We start from the raw sequence: 21,038 nt of genomic DNA, 5'->3' as shown, positions 1-21,038 counted from the left end.
ACTTATCATTATAGTCATCATCGCCATCATGAACCAATGTACTTCCATATTAGTTTGTAACATTAAAAAGGTCATCTAGACAAACCCATTAATGAATGAAATGAGTTCCTAGAAATGAATAAGATTTATCCAGTCATTTGATAATCATCAACATTATCATCAGTAATGTATATATCTACATCATATTAAAATGATCTACATCAAACAGCTCATGTGGATAAAGAATAGAGAAGCGCACACTGATCACAAGCTAGTAAATGACTTGCATCCTTCAACTGTATGTATGGAATCAACACATTACGAAGAGTCTGAGAGTTTTATGACTCACTCTTTTAGAAATCTTATTCTCACTGATTCTAGTAGTATAACTAAAAAAGATCTTGTTGCTTGTCGGCTGTAAGAGAGAGTCAGTAAAAACGAAGGATTAAGTTAAAAATTCAAATCCCTACAGCTTCTCTTTCACTATGATTCAACTCATTCAAACAAGACGTTATTAGTTAGGCTTGTTACAATACATTTTCTTAATAGATACATTACAGAGTTTTGCCGGAAAACCTTTAGCCAATTTGAAACACAATTTACAAAATGTGTTTTGATTTTAACACTTCAGCAGTTACGGCTTTTGGGGCATCACATGGAGATACTACTCCCAAAATACTAGAGGGGAAATACGTTAATACGTAAGGTTAAAAGACTAATAGTGGGTTTTAAACAATACCCAGATGACAAGGTATTCGAAAAATTACACTTCAGAACATATGCTTCTTGCATGTTTTTCGTGTCCTAACATAGCTCAAATATGACATAAAGTCATATACGGTGACAAAAGTCCAAAACAAAAACCCACAGTAAGAATACATGAATTCGAACTTAAGCAAACCCCATTCATCGTTTGTTTTTAATAATAGAAAAACAATACGACTGCATCGATCGATCCTCTAGTATCATCTCACTATCGCTTTCATCAAAATAGAAGAAAAGGAAGAAACGAAAGAAAAAAACAAACACACATAAACATGATTTCCTAATATTCGAGGGCGCTCGTTAAATTCGATACGGCCAACGCCATCAAAAGTGTGACACACGCACCACCGGGCGACCAATCAGACCGATTTACACACTTCCGAGTAGGAAGAGGAAGGGAGAGGGAGACCGCGGGAGGTGGGTGTAGAATCGTCCTCCCGATCCAATCGATCGATGTGTGTTTGGTGTGAATTTAATTTTCCCATTCCGTTGGCACTACACTACTACGCACGATCGCGCGATCTCGCGGACCCGCTCTATAACCAGGGACCACCCACCGTCCGCTGTGTTTGTTCAGTGGTCCATTATGTGGACTCTCCCGTTACATACGACGACCCTGGGTCCCTTCGCTACCGCCAACCTCCAACGAACCAGGCGCCGTGTACTCGACTGACACTGGGGCAACGACGAATGCCTGGAGCCTCGCGGCCTCGGGTCGATATATTCTCCTTCCCCCCATCTCTCGCCCCGAAACGGCGAATGTGTCTTAAATCATAATCTTTATCTTCATCATCACTGTGCGCTTTCCAGCGCGTATATCTTACTTTTGTAACTCCAACTGCCTCCAACTCTTCCCGTCCCTCGGTGCTGTCTCCTCGATTTCTTTATCTCTCGCGCTCTCTGTTTCTGTTTCCTATCGGACACCTAAAGATTCTTTGTTTTGAATTCGCGCCCGTTACCGTACGTCCGTTTGCATTAAGCTCGCGTGTCCACGAACGAGCTGGTGGTCCACCGGCGACACGTTTAGCCGTCTGCGTTACTTCGGTCGTCGTCGTCGTCGTCGTTGTTGGACCTCTCGCCAGCGCAACATCATTATTTTGCATTCTCCTCTTCTTTTTTCACCCATTCGGGCCCTATCTGTATTCCCCTCCCCAGTTCGACACACTTCCTTCACCACTCCAACGAAAGTCGGGAATTGTTCTGTCACACTAACTCAAAGCGACATCAATACCGTTCCTAACAAATCGTCGTCAATTTATTGACAAACGGGGAAAGAAAACGACAACAGATGAAGGGAAAGGTGAAAAGAACGGAGATACAAGCGTCCTTCGACCGATTCGCAATCCACCAGCGCAAAAGGGAACAATAATTTAACCGTTTCTTCGGCCAAGCAGATCAATCCATCATCAGGTAAAACCTCAAAAAACGATCGAGGTTATCGTACACTGTTGTGAGGAGTGGTGGTAACGAATTAATTCTTTCCTCCCGGAGGTTCTTCCTTCTCGACCCTCCTTTCCCCCCACAACGGTCAATCAAGATTTTCGCAAATTACCACCGATTACTAACGAGATCGTAAACGATCAAACTCCATAAGTAATCCGGACCTGGTGACGGTGCCACGATCCTCATCACCGCCGACGAAAGCCGAGTGTGACGACGGACGACCGTGACACGGCTAGAAACTCTCTGCTTCTCGGTCGGTTTTAGCAGACCATTACTCGGCGCGGAAACCAGAAGCACAACGAAAAGGGATCGGCTAAACAGTTCACTTTGGAGCAACCGGGAGAGCCGCAACATGGGTGGAAAGATGTATTAATAATAATCTAATTAGACGAAAACTAGCAGTCCATCAAACCAGCGTCCGCTGCCTCAGTCTGTGCCCAGGGCCTGTGTCCCGGGCCGCTCAACGCAACGCAGACTGCGCTAATCTGCCCGACTCCCGGCGGCATCGGTTGCCTTTTATCCTTCGGCAGCATCTGACGGGGGCTGCACGTTTTTGAAGGGATTGTGTGTGTGTGTGTGTTGGTTCTTTTTTTTTTGAACAAATTGTCCCTGGCCTGCTGGTGAGTGGTCGGAGCTGAGTGATGGACATGTTCATCAACTGAAGGTAAACTTCGGATTGGCGGTTTGAAATGTTCTTTGTAGGATGTGAAGTTTTGCCTTTATCTGTGGCGTTTAGTCGCTGGAATGTTTGATGTGTCAGTGTGATAAAGAGGAACAATTTTTGCATGCAAATGATGAACTGATGGTTTAAGAAAACGTGATAGTGATGGTAGTTTACAGTATGGTTCCGTATTACGCGCATAAAGTGCCCAACATGAATTAGAGTCGAAAATTTGAAATTCACATATTTCCAATTCCGTGTGGATCGAGAACTGGGTAACCTGAAAACAGATTACACAGTAAAAAAAACTGTTGTAATAAAATGTTCAAGCTGCAGGGTTTAAGCTGCTGGGTTCTTTCAATACAGGCTTTTAAGGATACAAGTTTGTGGACATTAGTATCTTTTCCCCCGGACTGGTTTCCAGAGGTGTTTCAAGTTCGCTGGCGTTAATCTTAACCATTAGCTGGCACTTTTCATTTGCCAAATATTGATTCTCAGCACCATTAACGAACACAAGTAGCGTGATCTTCCTGGTTCCTCCACAGTCGTAAAAACCTACTCACACAATGTAATTGACTCCTTTTAACGATTACTCAGCAGCGATCACACAACACTACGTGAGTGTTTTTACTTAAAATATTTGCCTATAAATAAAGACACGTTACGCGCAGGCCGCAACACACATTCCTGTCCGATGACTAACCAGCCCCCGGTGACTTTCGACACTTTCCGTTCCGTTGGCACCTTATTTCTCTCTCTCTCTCTCCGATCGATCGGATTCGATCGACGCGACACCGAACGCCGTTAATCGACAATCGATCGCTTCCCGGGGCCAAACGGCAGCAGCTCGAGATAGCTTCGTTCGGTACACACCACCGGACGATTGCTGCGGATGAGCGCGACGCTGCTATCTAAATATTTCGACCATTTGGAGATACTTTATCGCACGGTCCGTCCCCTGGACGACTTCCTCGGTCCAACGGTCACCGACGAGACGAAGCTGACTGTTTTCCTCATCAAGAAGGCCCCTTCCCTCATTTCATCTGCATACAGATGAGCTTCCCATCGGGGCACACTGCACACGCTGGTCACGGTCCACGCGGGCTTCAGTGCGCGCTTGTCAACGATCCATTGTCACAGCTTGGTTGTTTGTTTTATTTTGACTTTATTTTAAGTTTTCAGTATTTCAGCTTCCACCACCCCCACCCCCCCTCCCGCTCTTGATCAGTCGTTTCTGCCACCTCCCGGTAATGCGCGCACCCACTGCCCAGCGCTCTCGCCTCCGATTAGTTTATGTTTTATTCATGTTTTGGTTCTGCGCTAGGAAATTGGTGGTGATTTCCGATTTGTGGGTAGAGCGGTGGGGGAGGGAGGAAAGGTGGCAGGTTTGCCATCCTAGCGCGCCTGGCGTGCCGTGGACGGGAGCGTCGTAAATTAGCGTCCATTTTCCCTGGCCCCGCGTTGTGCCCGGGTCAACACATTCGATTTTATGGCCAATCGGTCTATGATTTAACGCCACACGATCATCGCACCAGGTAGCACCGCCCAGATAATGGTGGAAGCGCGAGGAAGGTATGGGATGAAATTGTTATATTGATAAGCTTGAAATCATGTATCCTTATCGATTGGATGGCTCATGACGGTCAGCGTAATCAGTCGATACGTTAATTCGTGCCGAGATACGATTAATTAAATGTTTGCATTTATTTGTTTTATTCAGGAAATCATTTGAAGGTGGATTAAGGTTACTATGAAGAGTCTAAACATGCTGTACTATAGGTCGACGGTTTAACATAAATTCAGATTATGAATTATTTGCCACAATCAATGAAAAACTAGCGTTGTTGCTGGCGACAAGTCAATTGACCAATTTCAACAGTTAATCTTTTATACAGCAAAACAGTCGAACTTGGTAAACAAATTCAAAGAAGTATTAACGAATACGTATCTTATCTGCTTCATATTCATCATTTCCAATTAGTTGGAATTGATTTTCTGTGAAAAGTACCAGCAAGTTCAAAGGTTTTTAACCGAATTTTGATGCTTTTCTATGAAAAAAAGGTTTCATGATCACAAAAACATTCATTTATTTTCTATTACATTTCCCCATCTGATTGGTAAGTAAGGGATCAAGTAACGAAAATATCATGTGTCCTTTTGGCTGCTATCTGACTTCAAATCAACAAATCAACTAGCTTACAACAACTGTAAAGATTCCTTCAAAAAAAGTTCCTTACGATCGCTGTAAACAACCACGCGCGAAGGTATCGTTGGCTCATTTTAATTCACTATACAAGCTCTTCTTTACTAAGCTCAATGAAGAATCGTTGCATTATAAACACGACAACTAATGAGCCGTGAATCAAGTGTATCACCTTTGAAGTAAAAATGAACGATCACTTAAAACAAATTCTTGCCAGCTACACATGTCCACCGATAGAAACTGTATGGCTGTTCAACAACTTTAAGGTACATCCTGTTGATTCTTACTTTTATATACTTCCCCATAAAAACCGTTTCAAAACGATCCACATTAAGTTACAGCCGCTAAACCAAATACCCTCCCCTGTCACTCGTCATCGGGGGCACTAATTCCATTTCTGCAACTACCAACACAAATAGTTACATTTATTGCTTTCTGTCTCAGTGCTTTTCGCAACAACAACAACAAGGACAACACAAACCTGAACTTCAACCGAACCACATAAACCACCATGCGGTCCATAAATCCATTCGAGCCGTAAAATATATTCGCACTTTCGCCGCGGCACGCACGGGAGAAGGTAGTAACGGGAACGAGTCGTACAGTTCCGCAGCACAGTTCCCGATTTACGACTGCTTTACAGGCAAGTGTGTGCTGTGCAGCCGCTTTGGCTTTCTGGCCATAAAATCTGTACCAACTTCTGACATTAACACCAACGTAGTGTGCATACACTACTACTACTTACCGAGAACGTTCCGTCGTCGTGTCCGGTCCTTCGAGGCGCGATCGTTTTCCCTGTGCAGAAGGGAGAAAGAAGACGAAGATAAGAATGCGTTACGAAGATTGCACATTTTCTCAGTCGTAAACAAGTCGGTGTGAAAGTTTCTCTAGCCTAACCGCTAGAACCGATCGGAAACAAATCATCATGCCCCTGTCCCAACATTTAACAAACAACGAAGCTCATGCGGAAACACATACACAACACAACTACTAAACACAGCCACCACCACCACCCGGATTTTGTTTTTTTTTGTTCCCTTTCGACTACTTATTAGAAGCATTGGCCGTGATTTATCAGCCCGTCTTGCGCCCGGGCCCCTTAGCATTGCACACGTTCGCGTGAGCTCGTAATTTATCTTCCACCTTTACCGTGGGGGTTTCCTGGATTCTCGCGCCACCACATTTTCCCACCACTCTAACCGTTTGTCCCCCGGGAGTGTTTCCAAGCAGCCCTCGCAATCCCCCCTACCCCCGCAATAAAACGCTAAACGGGAACAAATTATTTAAACGCTTCCCGAAAAATGCGCGATAAGATGCCTGACGCGGGATTCCCTTTTCGGGATGGGAAAGGTGGCAAAAGAGAAGGTCTACGAACATCGGGACGAAGACGGAAAGTCAATCGGTATCGGGGACTGTTGGTATCGTTTACTTGTTTTTACCTTGTCCCTCTCTCTCTCTCTCTCTCTCCGTCTCGTATAGGGCTTCGACCGCGTAGTGTCTGCCATGCATCTCCTCTCCGAGGGGCAGTTGTTTATGCATCTCGCTTGGGAAAGATATTCACTTGACTGATTTAAGGGCTTCTCGGCGCTGCGAGTTCGAAGAATCAGAAAGAAGCCCAAAGCGTGGAGCAGTACGATGTAGAAAAAAACGCACCCGCACACACAAACATATTCAAAATCGAATGAAAAGTCATAAAAATAAAAAAGGCGACAACTGATGGGTGTCAACAAGGCACAAAGCCCCTCTCCCAAAGCGCGCCGAAGTTACCGCCGTCCTTTGGTTCACAGATCCAGTGAGGAAGCTGGGCTGGAGAGGGAAGCCCCCGAGGAAGGAGGGAAAAAAGCGATCGACGATTTGTGGTATCTTTGAAGGAATAAAGAAACAACCAGTGTGTGACAGTGGCGCGATCTCGCTGCGCTGTGCGTTGCGCGAGCATGTGTTGACAAGAGGTGGATTTTTTTGTCTGTTTGGCTGCGTTGTTTGGGAGGCAAAACATGGAACGATCCTTTGGCAAAGCACGACACAAAAAAGCATAACATGCTTTATGCTCTAATTATGCAGCAGCAGCAAAAAAAAAACACAAACTAGTTGATCGTGAACAGTTTCGTTGGTTGAGAAGGTTGAAAAAAAACGAGGCATAAAAAACTCGTTTCACTCCATCACGTGAAGCTGATATTAGAACAGAAAATTGTGTCCCACTAACACGCAAGGACGGAAAAAGGGTGGCTCTAATCTTTGATCGTTTCTTCCAAGAAGCCTTATCATCCACGTTTAGAGTCCACCCTTGTTGTTACGGACTCGCTGTCTGCCAAACCCAGAGACAGAGCGCGATGTATCATTTTGGGTGACGGACGGATCGTCACAGGCCCAAACACTTCCACCCTGATCATGCTGCTTCTTGCTCGTCACATTAAACACACAGACAAGAGCGAAAGACCAAACCAAACTCCACAACAGCCACAACACATACAAACTAACACGAAAAGTGGGAGGAAAACACATCTTTATCGAGCCGCTTTATCGTGTTTTTGCTCGCGCGGAACACGATTTTTATATCGGCTACGATAATTGCCTTCACGTTTAAAGGGGTGTGTGCTTGTGTGTGTGTGTGTTTTTGAACGATTTTATGTTGCTGTCGCTTGTCCCCTTGAATGGTAAAGGTTTCCGCAGTCCAAAGGGATTGGTGTACGGGTTAAATCCTAAACGGCAAACGCTTTTCTCCCGTGTTCAAGATCGATAAAAAAGGCACGATGATGTCGAGACGGCACCAAACCAATGTCGACGATAAAATTATACCGTTTCGAGCTGTTTCGGGCTGCTGCTCACCGGGTCGCTCGTGCATTTTCCACCGAAAAAACGTTTATAAACCTTTTTCTCTCAAACGGGTCTCTCCCAAGCAGACCGCAAAGACACGTTGGCTTCCCGTTTTGTACTGGACAGCCAAAGTACCATCTCTGATACGGACGTGAATGGTTGCTTTTCCTTCAACTTACAGCCGGGTTCGGGGTCACATCACACATCACCAAGCTACCCGGCCGGGGAGACTAGGCGACCGGTCTATAAATAATGTTCATAAATAATATCCATAAAAACCAAATTAATGGGCAAAGAATTATGTTGTTGCGAGCTTTCCTTTCGTTAATTTTTATTAGCAACCGCGTCTGATCCGAACCAAGATCGTCCCACCGTACGGGCAGCCGGCGAAACACGTCAGAAAATGGGTGGAATCGATCAGAAGATCAGACTGGGACTCTTATTACCCTGTTCTGCTTCCCTTGCCCCTTGTCTGCCGGACGTTTGGTTGTTTTTTATTGGAACGATATTATTTTATTTGTTTTTAATTTTTATCTCCTTAAGCTGTGTCATTAAACGTTGCGGTCGCGGCTCACTGAAATGCCACCGTCCTGTTGTTTCAAACACGGATTGATCGGATCGGTGCGCGTGTAATCGTTTCTTCCCGGTGCCACTTTGGTGCCATTTTGGTTGGGCATCTGAAGAAGCGCGTATCGATTTACCCCACCATCCGGTGGTGTTATGATGGTCCTGTTCTTGGACTGAAGAAAGACGGTTGTTGTTAACAACAGCCAGCCACGAGTGTAATGTTTTCGTTTTGGCATCTAAAAACACATACCCACTCACACACACACACACATACATACAAGATACCGATAACGACTGGCAAAGCACACTGTTAGGTCGCGTGAAATATGGCCAACATAATCATTTGTGAGCAGTTTTGGGTTTTGTTTTTGCATGTCGTATCACCGTTTACCGGTGAACTTTCAGCGGTCCAAGTCACTACATGCTGCATGGGGGGGCAATGGAGGTGGAATAGCACAAACCGACCCTGTTAAAGGGAAGGGAAAATTCTCGTTCCACCGAAGACAAACGATGGGACAAGCGACAAACGAGAAGAAAATACTTTAAAAAAAGGTGTAAGCATAAAATGTGCAGCTGCATTCGGACACATGCAACCTTTTTGGGAGGTCTTAGGGCCGAAAAAAGGGGCCTTCTCTGTAGCTTATCCGTCCACGGCTGGACGACGGGAGACAAACATTTATCACGCCTAAAACATGTGTCCTCGCCATAAAAAACACACACAGAAACGAATAAGGTGAGCAAAGGAATGCTGCCAAAAGGGTGCACTACAAATGGCGTGTCAAGTGGCTAAAGGCAACCCATTACAAGGGTCAGCAGCATACGAGCAGGCGGTGCAAAAAAAAACTGCAGTCGCAAAATTGCACTTTAAGAACCAACCAAGGGCTCCACACCAAGCGGAGCAATGTCTCCAAAAACGCCAGCGAAACAAAGCGACTAATCAACACCCCATCAGGTGGACCGGGCGGACCGGAATCTATCTAATAAATCTACTCCGAAGAGTTGGGCACAAAATATTAGTTGAAAGATTTTCCAGGAATTTCTCCACCACGGTCCATCTCACACTGTGTTGGTTTAGAGGGGGGTTTTCTCGGGTGTTCTTCGTTCACATTATTATTCGTTTCACTTAATCATGGCCAAAGCCTTCGAGCTCCCGCTTCTCCTTCTCTATCGGCCGTGCCTGGACCATATCGTTCCCGATCGTTAAAGCGGGTTCCCGGTTCCCCCTTTGGAGGATTTGTGGAGAGAAAAAGGGTGGAAGAAACAGCACACAGGCACTGCCATGCATTCCTACCCCCACCGAGCATAATTTGAAACATAATTAATTTTATATTATTATTTAATTTATCTTGCCATGCCACGGTTTTGCGGTTTATTTGTTTTTTGCTGCTCCAGTTTTCTCCTTCTCTCACACGCTCCCTGTTAAACCCCGGTTTCGTGCCACAAAGACGTGTGTTTGTTTTGATTTAATCCGTCATGTGTCGCACGATCGGGACGCGACATTCGCCGGCGGTGATTTTGTACCGCAGATAAATTGGACAACTACATCCATCTTAGGAGAGCTTGTGTTAATGAAGGGCGAGTGGTGGTTTAGGCATGATGAGTTGCCTTTAAAGATTGTTAACTGAATGATCAAGATTGATATTGTAGGTTTTGTTGCACAGATTGTATTGCTAAACAAAGAATATAACAACCTCGTTACAAGATACTGGGGCTCAGCTATTTTTTTTAGTTAATTTTCATTGAAGCTTGTTGCAAGCTCTGCAAAGATACTAATACGTTTAGCAGATTTAAATGATCAGGGGAATAGTTGTATTAAAAAAAATGTTTTTGTTTTTAGTGAAAAGTTTTTTTGCAGTGAGCCTTTTACTCTTAGCAGAATACAATTCAAATTTGATAAGAGCATACATTGTAAAATTTTCTCGATCAATGCACAATTTTTACTTTTTACTTTTGTGAGGCTAATGCTTATGTTATAGCTCTGAATACAAAATAAAAATAAATAAATTTAAGATTTTCCCCTCTTTATTTTTAATATGTTATTTCAACTTATTTCAATACGTAATTTCATTTATGGTATTTATGTTTTCAAATTTTGAGTGACGAACTGTGAATATAACATTAAATAAAATTTCAAGGAATAGTTTCTACGTTTTAAGCATATTAAAAGATATGTAATTATTAAGGTTAAATAAACAAAAGAAAAATGTTAATTTTGTTAGTAACACACAAGAACCTTTCACCAAGCCACAGCCGTCAAACAATTGATTTACCGTGCAGAACAGACAAAATAGACCCCACCAAAAAAAGCACAAGTGCATACAGGTTAACCAGCATACGAGAAGAAGTAAGCCACCAGACAACCACCACACACCATACAAGAACCGAGACAATGACAACGCACCCCAAAAAGGAACGATTTTGGAATCCCACCGGGAGTTTTTGAACGATCAAGGTAAATTAAATTAATAAACAAAAAGACACAACATTAACACGGCATATTTTAGCAGCCTCCAGCCCCAAACGCAAAGCCGTGAATCGAAAGGAATCGAAAGGGGTGGGAAGGGGAAAGGGGAAGAAAAACACAGAGAAAGACAGATTTTCAGATGAAGATAGCGTGGCGAGCACGTAAGAAAGGAAGAATTATGGCTGCGGACGGGAGCGTATGAGAAATGATCGGACAAATGAAATTTGAAAAATAACCATAAACCAATGTGCTGTGCTGTGTGAGGGAACCGATGCTCACGGCAAGCGTGTTGGCTGTGTGTGTGTGTGTGAGGTGGAAAAGAGAGAAATGGAAGGAAAGATGAGGGAAATGCAAATTTTATGCAGGCAGAGCTAGCAGATTATTAATGAGGGAAAATTTTGGCGGGAGTGTGTACGTGAAAGAACAGTAATTATTAGTTTTTGGAGAACATCTAATGGTTAAAGAATTAAAACTTAACTTATTTAAGCAACCAGAACACACCCTAAGACTACATTCTACCATCATCATCCTTCTCTGTTCTCTACAAAACACACACCCGCCGATCGTTTAGCGGGACCAGCGGACCCCAAAACCGCATCGACGAGGCACGAGAAACACAAATGGTTAAATAATTTGTATCCCCCTAAACAGTCATAAAACTAAATAAATTTATTGTCACCCGTGCGATCGATGCAGGACCTGCGAGCTGGAGGGAAGATAAACAACGATCAACGGACAGCAACAGCAACAAAACAACGAACATCGCCACCACCACGGGAGCGGTAGAACACACATCGATAAAGCGACGGGCAACAGGTGAAGATCGAGTTTAAAACACACACAAAAAAACGGGAAGGATGATCTAACGATAAGGATAGTGAGAAAAACACCACCAACCCGCCACCAACCCCTAGAGTGCGATCCCTGGCACTCCACAACCAAGCTTAGTTTTGGATTAGTCAAGGGCTAAAAAAACCCGTGATCCCCGTGTTTGCGGGATCGGGTTGTGTGCATTATACCCCCGGGCGTTCGACAGATCGATATAAAACCCGAGTGTGTGTGTGTCTGTGTGTAAATGGTCTATTGGTTTATGGGTGTACCTTTGGTTCTATCTCTATCATTTTATCAATGATGGAGATCCGGGGGGCAGATATATAGCTACAAGGCATTAGTGTCACCATTTCATACGATTTTCACCATTAAGGAATCGACAGAAACACACACGCACGCACGCACACGGAGAGCAGACGGGTCACAGGCACAGGCGATCGCGCACACGCCGCAAAGTTCAACCGGTAAGGGGTTCGGGGCACACTTACATGTACCGGGTGGTATGGTCAACGCTCTTGCTCTCTCTCTCTGCGATGGTAGTAAAAGCGGCAGCAATAAGTGTGTTTTGCGCTGGTAGTTAGCAGCAGTAGTAGTAGTAATAGTAGTAGTAGCTTGGTTATACGGTAGAGGTGATTGCGCCTGCAACAAGTAGTGATGGTTACCCCGTTGCTCGATCGCCGTTTGACACGCCCGAGTTCTCCGGAGCTCTGGGAACGAACGAACGGCTTTTTGCTCTTCTTTTCTAAATGACGTTTGTTTGACGTTCGTCGTTTTTGGACATCATCCACCACTATACTTCACTCGTCGCAACGGCTCATTGGTCACACTTCAAACGACAACGGCGACGTACCTTTTAGGTTCACTGAGCACAGAGCACGGCACGCACAAATCGTGTACAAATCACAGACGCACACACACACTCATCACTCATCTAGATACACTTTGCACATGCACCGCGACACGGTCCGTACACACACACATACGCACAAGAAGATGCAATTCGCTCTGTCCATTCGGGTGCGTCAATTGCCCGTGGATGACGATCCGCTGACGTTTTTCCCCGGGTTGTCCGGGCGGTGCTGGTGGTGGCGGATGCACTGCTGCTGCTGTTCTGTGCCCTGCTGGCCTTGTCTAGAAAGAAGCGAGTGGGGAGTTTTGGTTTTACTTTAATGTGAATTCGGAGTTTGTCGAACGATATTTGCTTGTTTTGCTTTAGTGACTAAAACGGTCCCGTACCATCCATCCCCCCCGTTCCCAACTCTTGTCTCTCTTCATGGTAGAAGTTTTTATTGCTTTTACATTATTGTTATTAGCATTATTATTATTATTGCTATGCCCTGTGTGTCTGGCTAGTAAGAAGTGGACCTCCCGCCGGGCCGACGTTTTATGCTCGAACCACACCACCAGCGTTCCACCCTTTTCCCTTCCCCACCCCGTTTGCGATAACGATCTTCGATGATCTTCGTCCAACCAGTACTGTCCCAGCATTCATCGTCGGGATCACCTGTCCCGACGGAGTGTGTCTTTAGGCGCATGTTTAGCATTTTGTACTACACACCAACAAACACACATACACACCATATATTGCCGAGAGAGAGAGAAAGAGAGAGAGAGGTGCCGACGATGTATCATTCCAAATTTATGATCCCGGCAAAGGGTTCTCACGGGTTTTTCGGGTAGAGGCTCCGGCAATTTGCATTGCTTAATCGACGATGTTGCAGAAACAAAACGGAGTCCCCCGCCGGGGAATTCTTCGCCGTGGTTCAATCGAACTTACCGGATATCTTATTGCTCACGGGGAAGCTGCGGATCTTTGGTACGATACCCGTCAATGAGTGTGACGATTTCGCCTATACAGACACAAACTCTGCAACCATAGTTCCGGACCTTGGACGTTCTGAAGTGAGGTCTTCAATTCTTCTGGTTGCATCTGGGCTGTGTCTTGGCGACTCAAAGAACCAACCTTGGTGACTCATCGCAACCAGTTTTGATGATTGGAATATGTCATAATCATAACGGGATCTTCAAGAGGAGGCATTGTTTTCTGAGGCTTGAGAATAAAAATAAAATCCTCAAGACAATTTTTCAACCAAATTCCAACGAGACATCAGCTGTGTAATCGATAGATCAGCATGTATCAAAGCATCTCGTTTCGATAAGACCGTAGAAAAAAAAACACACACACACACAAAACTTCCCAAACATTCAAATCAATCTGTCGTCGTCATTGTCACTGACGTTTATCGATCCGAGTCCTCTCTCCCGTCAACGTGTAGCGCGGCCAGCCCCGTTCCGTGTCTGGAGGCCTCCGAATTTTGACAACCTCTACCTACCGGGTAGATGTGTTTGATTTTTTGGGTCTCCCTTTTCACCGAATGGCCGGCCGGGCCTGCGTGCGACGGCGTAGAAGATCTTCGATCAAACCGGAACAGTTATGCTCCTTTCTACGCACTCATCGAGTAAAGCCGAGACACGCAAAGTTTGTGACAGTTTCTCCGAACTCGGCCCACAAGGCCACGCGCGTACGTCTTGCGTACGAAGGGGTTTTGAGTGCGCGACACACCGGTACAAAAAAAAACAGACCGGTTCGTCCAGACAATCGTGTCAAACTTGGACCTCCCCCGTTTCTGCCAAAGACTCCTAACCTCTCCAATCCAATCTATTCTACGCAGAGGCCGGCACGGCCGCAGAGGTTTACTGGTGGACAAATTGAAACCTGTTGATGAAAATTATCATCAAATAATTGATTTCCAGTTGATTAGCATCGAGACGAAAATCAAACAAATGAAAAATGGGACCCAATTCTTTGAAGCGTCTCTCGCACACATTCTCGTCTCCCTTCTCACACACACACACACACACACACACTTCCTCCCGCTTCAGTTCAGGACCGGTCTCGTCTGGCGAAGGTGTGGGGAGCAAATTAATATGCACCATACATCAGCGTGACAATGTTTGAAGGATGAAGACAGAAAAGCGAACTTTTTGCAACGATAAAACAGTAAAGAAAAGACAGATACAATCGTTCGCCCAACACACACACACACACAAACTCCACTGTATACCTCAACCGGGGAGACACGATCGATCGCGATCAGCGAGCATCATTCGTCATCGGCAAGGGATGACACTCCGTCCGGGGGGTGTGTTGTTGAAATAATAAATTTGCACGCTGACAGTTCCTAACAAGCGAACATACTGTACACTACGCGATGTCACACACAAACGCATTCGATGCGGCCAACCTATCGCGCAGAGATCCTTCCGGTGCGATAGGTACGTGTGCGCGGGAGATACGCTGCCTGCTCCTGTGACTCATGGATTTTTCTTCATTTCCCCTTCTGGCCGGGGATTATGAGCAATTGTTGCATTTGAGGCCTGTTTGCTTCCCATCGGGCCACATTTCACACTAATTTGTCAGCCAGGTTCGTGGAGGAGTGATGATGCGTTTCGGTGTGAAGGTGTATTTTGTGATTGTGTGTGCAAACGATCGAGGATTATTCATTTATAACGCGCGAGCTTCAATTGTTGAGATGGTGTTAGGAGGATCTTTTCACGATGTGACACACACAAAATTAAGATGTTATCTTAAATAAATGATACTTTAAGTGATCTTCGAAGAAGTGAGCATCTTTCCTTTACAATCATTATTGAGTAATTTGAAACGCTATTAAGATAAGAATGAGCTTTTTGCTGATTATTGTAGGAGAAAGTCATTTCACACATCTGACATCTGATGGAGATTATTTGATAGTTATAGATTCAATGGTTGATATGTCTTCGAACATACAATTTACTAAAATCTTGTTGGCACAATGCTTAATTCAGAAAAGATGAATAAACTTGGAAGTTATCAGTAGGTCGTCATAAACTCTAAAGAAAATTTGAGCAGAAACGCATCAAAGACGATTCAATTGACAAAAAGGCATTTCTATCGTCAGAATCCACACTAAATCCCACTACATCCCACAATTAAACGCAACGACAACTACACATAAAACCCTCTATTCTGATGTAAAACAACATGTTTTAATCTTGGCATTTGAAAAATCTCATCCAAAATCTCATAAAAACAATAAAATAGCATTAAAATGTTTTCCGCATTAAGACAAGAGTACAATAAAAAGTCCTTTACTCCAGCCATCCGCTAGGAAAAACATTTCGTTAGCACCTTTTCCACCACACACGCAAGGCATCTCGCGTCGTCAACATCAAAGCACCGGCGCAAATCTGGTTACCAATCATCGATCGGGCAATTAGGGCGCCGTAATGAAAATGTTTGACATTCCTTATCCATCATTACGCGCCGACGAGCGCTGCTGACGGGCGGAAAATGTGTGTGTGTGTGTGGAAATTTGTTCCGATCCGCTCTAGGTGACGAAAATGCACAACATCCCAACATCGTTGTCGTCGCAGTACGTTCGCGCGTTCTCGTGCCGCTGTTTGCTGTTCGTGTTCGGTGGTGTTGGTGGTGGTACTTGGGCGCGTGCAACTCCAATTACAAGCAACTTCTGCTTTGAAATGTGAACCGTGAAATTTCACCACCAGGCCGCCGCCAGAAGAGGCTCAAGTTCACCCGACGAGGTGTGTATGTGCGTCTGTGTGTGTGTGTGGCAGGTCGGACCATCGGACGACGGTTTGGGTGGGCACTGGAGGGCGAAGGATTTGCGCGCGAGACAGTGCGGCACAAGGAACGTCTGGAATGTCGGGGCACTTCAGTCGATCGGTGGGCCTTTATCTCGATCTCGGTCGGCCACATTCCAGCTATTCCGTTGAGATCGTCGTCCTAGACCCTTCTTGCTGAGGGGTCGGAGTCTCAGAACGGAGCGGAGTTCTTCTGGACGATCGAACGAGATGGCAAAGGATTAGGGGCAGGTAGCTACCGGTTCCACACCCTTTTACCCGCGTGTCGCTTCAAAGCCATCGAAGTTGACGGAGAGATGCCAGTGATTCATAAAATCTGATTTGCTTACCGTACTTTGCAACGTACCGGGAACGTAGGCTGGATGAAAGAAAGGGAACGGATCTTTGAAGATTCCAGTGAGATTAAGCACGGTAGAGCGGTATTTTCGGTACAATATTGGTAAACATGCGGACTGGTTAAAGCCGGCTTCTGGAGTTCGGAAAGCGGATCAGTCCGGTCCGGTTCGGAGCATGTCTTTCCAGATAAATCCGTTCAAATGCTTCGATAAACGGACTTGCAGACGCCGTATTGAGGCGGAATATTTTGAAAGTTATTTTTGTACTTTTAATGTTACTTGGCGATGTGGAAGCTTTCGAACACACGATGGCAAATTAAAATGTATGGTGTAATTGTTCCCAAGATAAGATAACGGAACAGCAACTAGAATATTCATGGCTGAAGGGGCGTATTTAGTTACAAACACCAGACCCGTCCACCGTCTAAGATAAAACATCCAATGATAACAGCATTCAAAAGCAATTCGGTGGAATAAATTATTTTTGGTTTTACTTTTCATTTATTGAGGTTTAAGATTCCTGGGTAATCAGGTTATAATTTTTAGGTTTCAAAGTTGTGTTAACTTTAGCCTTTAGTGTACATGTACTTGCACCTAGCTATGATGCGTAATAGCTATACACATTGTAATAAGGTAATTGAAATGCTTAATGTTTATAAAAAAGACGTTTAAGACTGTTTAAGAAACTGTTAGCTTAATTGATTCATTGATTCGATGTGCCTACGAAGTGTAATAATCATCACACTGTAATAATCAGGTCCAAACAGTACATCTCAAAATATTCACAACTTTTAAGTATGTTAAAGGATGCTCGAAACGCAATTTAATCGTAATAACACATCATTAATTTGGTTGAAGGTTTGATGAAGTTAGCAAAAAAAATTAATCAACCATTCAATTTATTTGTAAAGACAGCAAAGACAATTGAATGTACTGCATGATGTACCATAAATTGTAAACTAAACTATAATATTGTACATAGCAACGGGTACAATCGATCATAATATTATTTTGTTCAGTTGATTGGTAGTTTGATACTTCCTTTCCTATTCATCACAAAATTATTCTTTTTTTGCAAACTTTTGGTTGTTTAGAAAATAATAATTATTTACCAATTTATTAATATGACACTTTTATCATTGTGGCTGCGCGAAAGTTGTTTGAATTTGTAGTAAGTAAATATACCAAAAACCATGTCAAATTTGTGCGTGTACAAACAAAGCTTTTCATTTTGTTCCAGTTTTTTGTGGAGCCTGTTTAAACAAACCTCGTTTTTTCACCCAAATTAAACGCACAAGTTATGATAAACAGTACACAAGACATGACATGCAAAATAACAAAACAAACCCGCCTTGCTGCCTGCAATAGTCAAAACCCGCCCGCAGGTGTAGGTGCAGTGACGGTGCAACTAATTTGAACAGTTGTCACTGGCTGGCACGTTCCACCCGTTTTGTAATCTACTTTTTTTTTCTTCGACGAACACGAATGCACCTCGCGCTGCAGTTCTCTAGTATTCGCTTTCCGTTTTGCACTATTTGCATCGCGTCGGCCTAAAGGGCAAGTGCAATCGCGTTTGTCGCGAACTGTCGGAACGTGCCCCGCCCGGCAGACCGGCTCGCTAATTGCTCACCCCGCAAAGGTTGGTTGAACTAAAACAACATTATCGTCGGATTACTGTCACCTGCGGGTGTTTGCGTTTGGTTGGTTTACAATGTTTGTGGCGCGTGCAGTAGTGCACAGTTTGCCGACGGATTTGCGGAACCAAAGCTCGTGTACATCAAACTACTTTACAGCGATAGTGTTTGTCATAATTATCGCAGCAGGCTTCGCTTTGTAACCCTTTCGGAAGCCTTTTACCAAGCTGGCCGCGGCATGTCAGGTGAAAGGGCTTCCTCGTCAAGCGTGGAAACGATTTGTAGCCGAAACGATCACCAAGAAAGCCATGCAGAAATTATCAAAGAAAGCCAACGGTGGATGTGTTTGTGTTTTTATAATGAGTTTGATTCAAATGGTTTAAAGGGGGAGCTTGGTTGTGGGTATTATAAGGAAGAATAAATCGAAGACGTACCACTGCCAACACAAGCCCATGAAAGCCCTAATGTTCGAGGTGAAAATTCATATTGTACTTTTTGTTGTTGTTGTTGTTGTGTGTTGTCTTTGCTTCCTTCAGCACTAGTTTCAAATTACGTCGGAAGCTTCGATACAAAAGCAACAATCCGGACAACTTTCTTTAACACGCTTCGATAATCTTTTCCTTTCTCTACGCTTCCACGAACTGGCAAAACTGCATGGTGGGTCTTCTCTTTGGCCCGAAAGCCAGCCATTGAGCCAGTCTTCCATGGGGCATCGAATCCACTGCTTCTTCGCTCGGTCGGTTTCATATGTCAACAACACAACGATGCACAACGGCCCGCCCATCGGCTATTATGCGCGAAACGCAACGGTCCTTTTGCTCGCTTTTGACACAGAAAAAGGACCTTCGAGAGAGAGAGAGTGTGTAATAAATTCATCCTGTTCACATGCACCCCAACTGACGCACGCACACACGCACAGTGTCTCACACAAGCAGCAGCAGCATCAGCATAGGAAAAATCAAGGCTAGGAATTCCGTCCACGGCCGTGGTGAAGATTAAGCTGTAATTGTACACTCTTTGCTCTTCCAATTGTCATCCGCCGTTGGGAAGTGGCACCTTTCTAAATCCTTACTGTCGTTTGTACCAGCATCACAAGCAAGGGTAACTACCCCGGAGGGTTACGAAGCAAGCGAAAAGCGTCCTTTTAAAGGAACAATCAAAATTTTATGTGATAGAAATTAAAATTCACCTTTTATGTATAAATCATTTTTTGAAGAAGAACAGCGAGAAATCCGTACGATTTTGTACAGCGTTTTGATCGCCGTTTTCGCACTACACTTCCACTTCCACTTCCAATTGTAATCAATACAATCGGATGGGGTTTTCTTCGTATTGCACTCACTAACAAGGGGTTTTTTCGGTTTTCACACTATTCGCACTAGTTTTTTGTTTTGCTTTGCTGTTAGTATGTATAAGAAAATACTAAAATATTGCAACACGTCTTCACACGATTTCCACTAATGTTGTACAGTTTTGCGCAACACTCTCCGTCGTTCTACACAGCGCAATCTATGCTTTTAGCTTCCACCTGACTAGTTCCGCTAGTGATCGAAGCAACCGATCCCAACAAACACGACACACACCAAACGCGACACCAGTGTACGGAGACGCACGCTGCTCGCACACGAACCACGATCCTCACGGACGGAGATTTAAATGGAAACTAATTTTGACGCATTTTTTGATCTCCCTCAACATCGGGGGTAAGAGCTCATCATATGCGCTCGAGCAGCAAAAGAGAGAGAGACCGAGCAAACGAACGAGCATAGCAGGCGAGCACTAGAGACACACCAAGAGAGTGTGAGTGAGTGAAAGAGCTAGTGTATGATTTCTGATTCTTTCTCGATGCAAGAGTGAGCCGGGTTGTGTTGCTATGCGTGCGAGAAAGAGCCCGCCAGTGCGGTTGGTTTATGCTGGGTCTTATGTTGCACCAGGGCCCTGTGCGCTGCTAGTGCTGCTGCTGGCGAGACCGTTTGGCTGCCACACAAAAACGGTTGCGCATTTCCTTCTTATTGCGCTTTTTTTTTTGGTTTGCTGCGTGCCCTCCGTTAACTGCATGGATGCATGGGTAACCGAAAGACCGAGAGAGCTGTTTTTGCCCAGTCCAAATGGATTCGCAGAAGGGAAGAAACTGAGGGCACTCGGCGTATTCTTCTCCCTGCTTTATTGTGTAATGCTTGGCTTGGGTACGTTTGCTTGCTTTTGCGAGGTGAAGGCTCAAGAGCTCCGAGAGCCTGCAAATCCAAACCCATGTTTTACACACCCCGGTATCGCTTTAACCAATCTTGCCAGTGCCAGTGAAAAGTGCATTCGGAGGAGTTGGAGTCCCTTTCTAGGGGCTTTTTTTTTTTTGGTGTGCAAAATCATAAAGACGCACAGGGCAGCAAGAAAAAGAGCATTCCTTGGTGCAGTAGAGTGAGTGGTGAACTGAGTTTGGGTCAAGAGGGTTGAGGGAAAATGTTGAGAGCACATTGCACATTTGATGGTTGCTGTTACTGAACTACAAAGTATTAGTTATCATAGACCTTTTTTTTAGTAGCAGTATTTGTGTTATCATTCTATCAGTGTGAAAATATACCTTTTTTAGGATCATCAGCTAATTCCTACTGCTCTAAATTACTTTTTTATGGTTAAACGCATTTTCGGCCTTTCGTGAAGATCTTTGCAGACATTAAGAAACCGATTTGAGGAATCAAAT

The 21,038-nt window shown here is 44.4% G+C and overlaps 1 protein-coding gene across 1 annotated transcript in view; it reads right to left on the bottom strand.

Annotated features, from left to right (window-relative positions):
• The window catches only part of LOC1275576 (developmental protein eyes absent), a 37,735-nt gene extending 17,677 nt beyond the window's left edge, over nucleotides 1-20,058 (bottom strand). The window contains exons 1-3 of the mRNA XM_061657545.1: nucleotides 19,530-20,058; nucleotides 11,997-12,858; nucleotides 5,797-5,846 (exon numbers count right to left, since the gene is read on the bottom strand). Of these exons, the coding sequence (XP_061513529.1) occupies nucleotides 5,797-5,846; nucleotides 11,997-12,077 (131 nt within the window). The 5' untranslated portion in view covers nucleotides 12,078-12,858; nucleotides 19,530-20,058. The remainder of the gene's footprint in view (nucleotides 1-5,796; nucleotides 5,847-11,996; nucleotides 12,859-19,529) is intronic.
• Nucleotides 20,059-21,038: the final 980 nt, after the last annotated feature.

Source organism: Anopheles gambiae, chromosome 3 (assembly GCF_943734735.2).
Source record: "Anopheles gambiae chromosome 3, idAnoGambNW_F1_1, whole genome shotgun sequence".
NCBI lineage: Eukaryota > Metazoa > Arthropoda > Insecta > Diptera > Culicidae > Anopheles > Anopheles gambiae.
The sequence above is the reverse complement of the archived record's forward strand: the minus strand, read 5'-3'. Positions and strand labels throughout refer to the sequence as shown.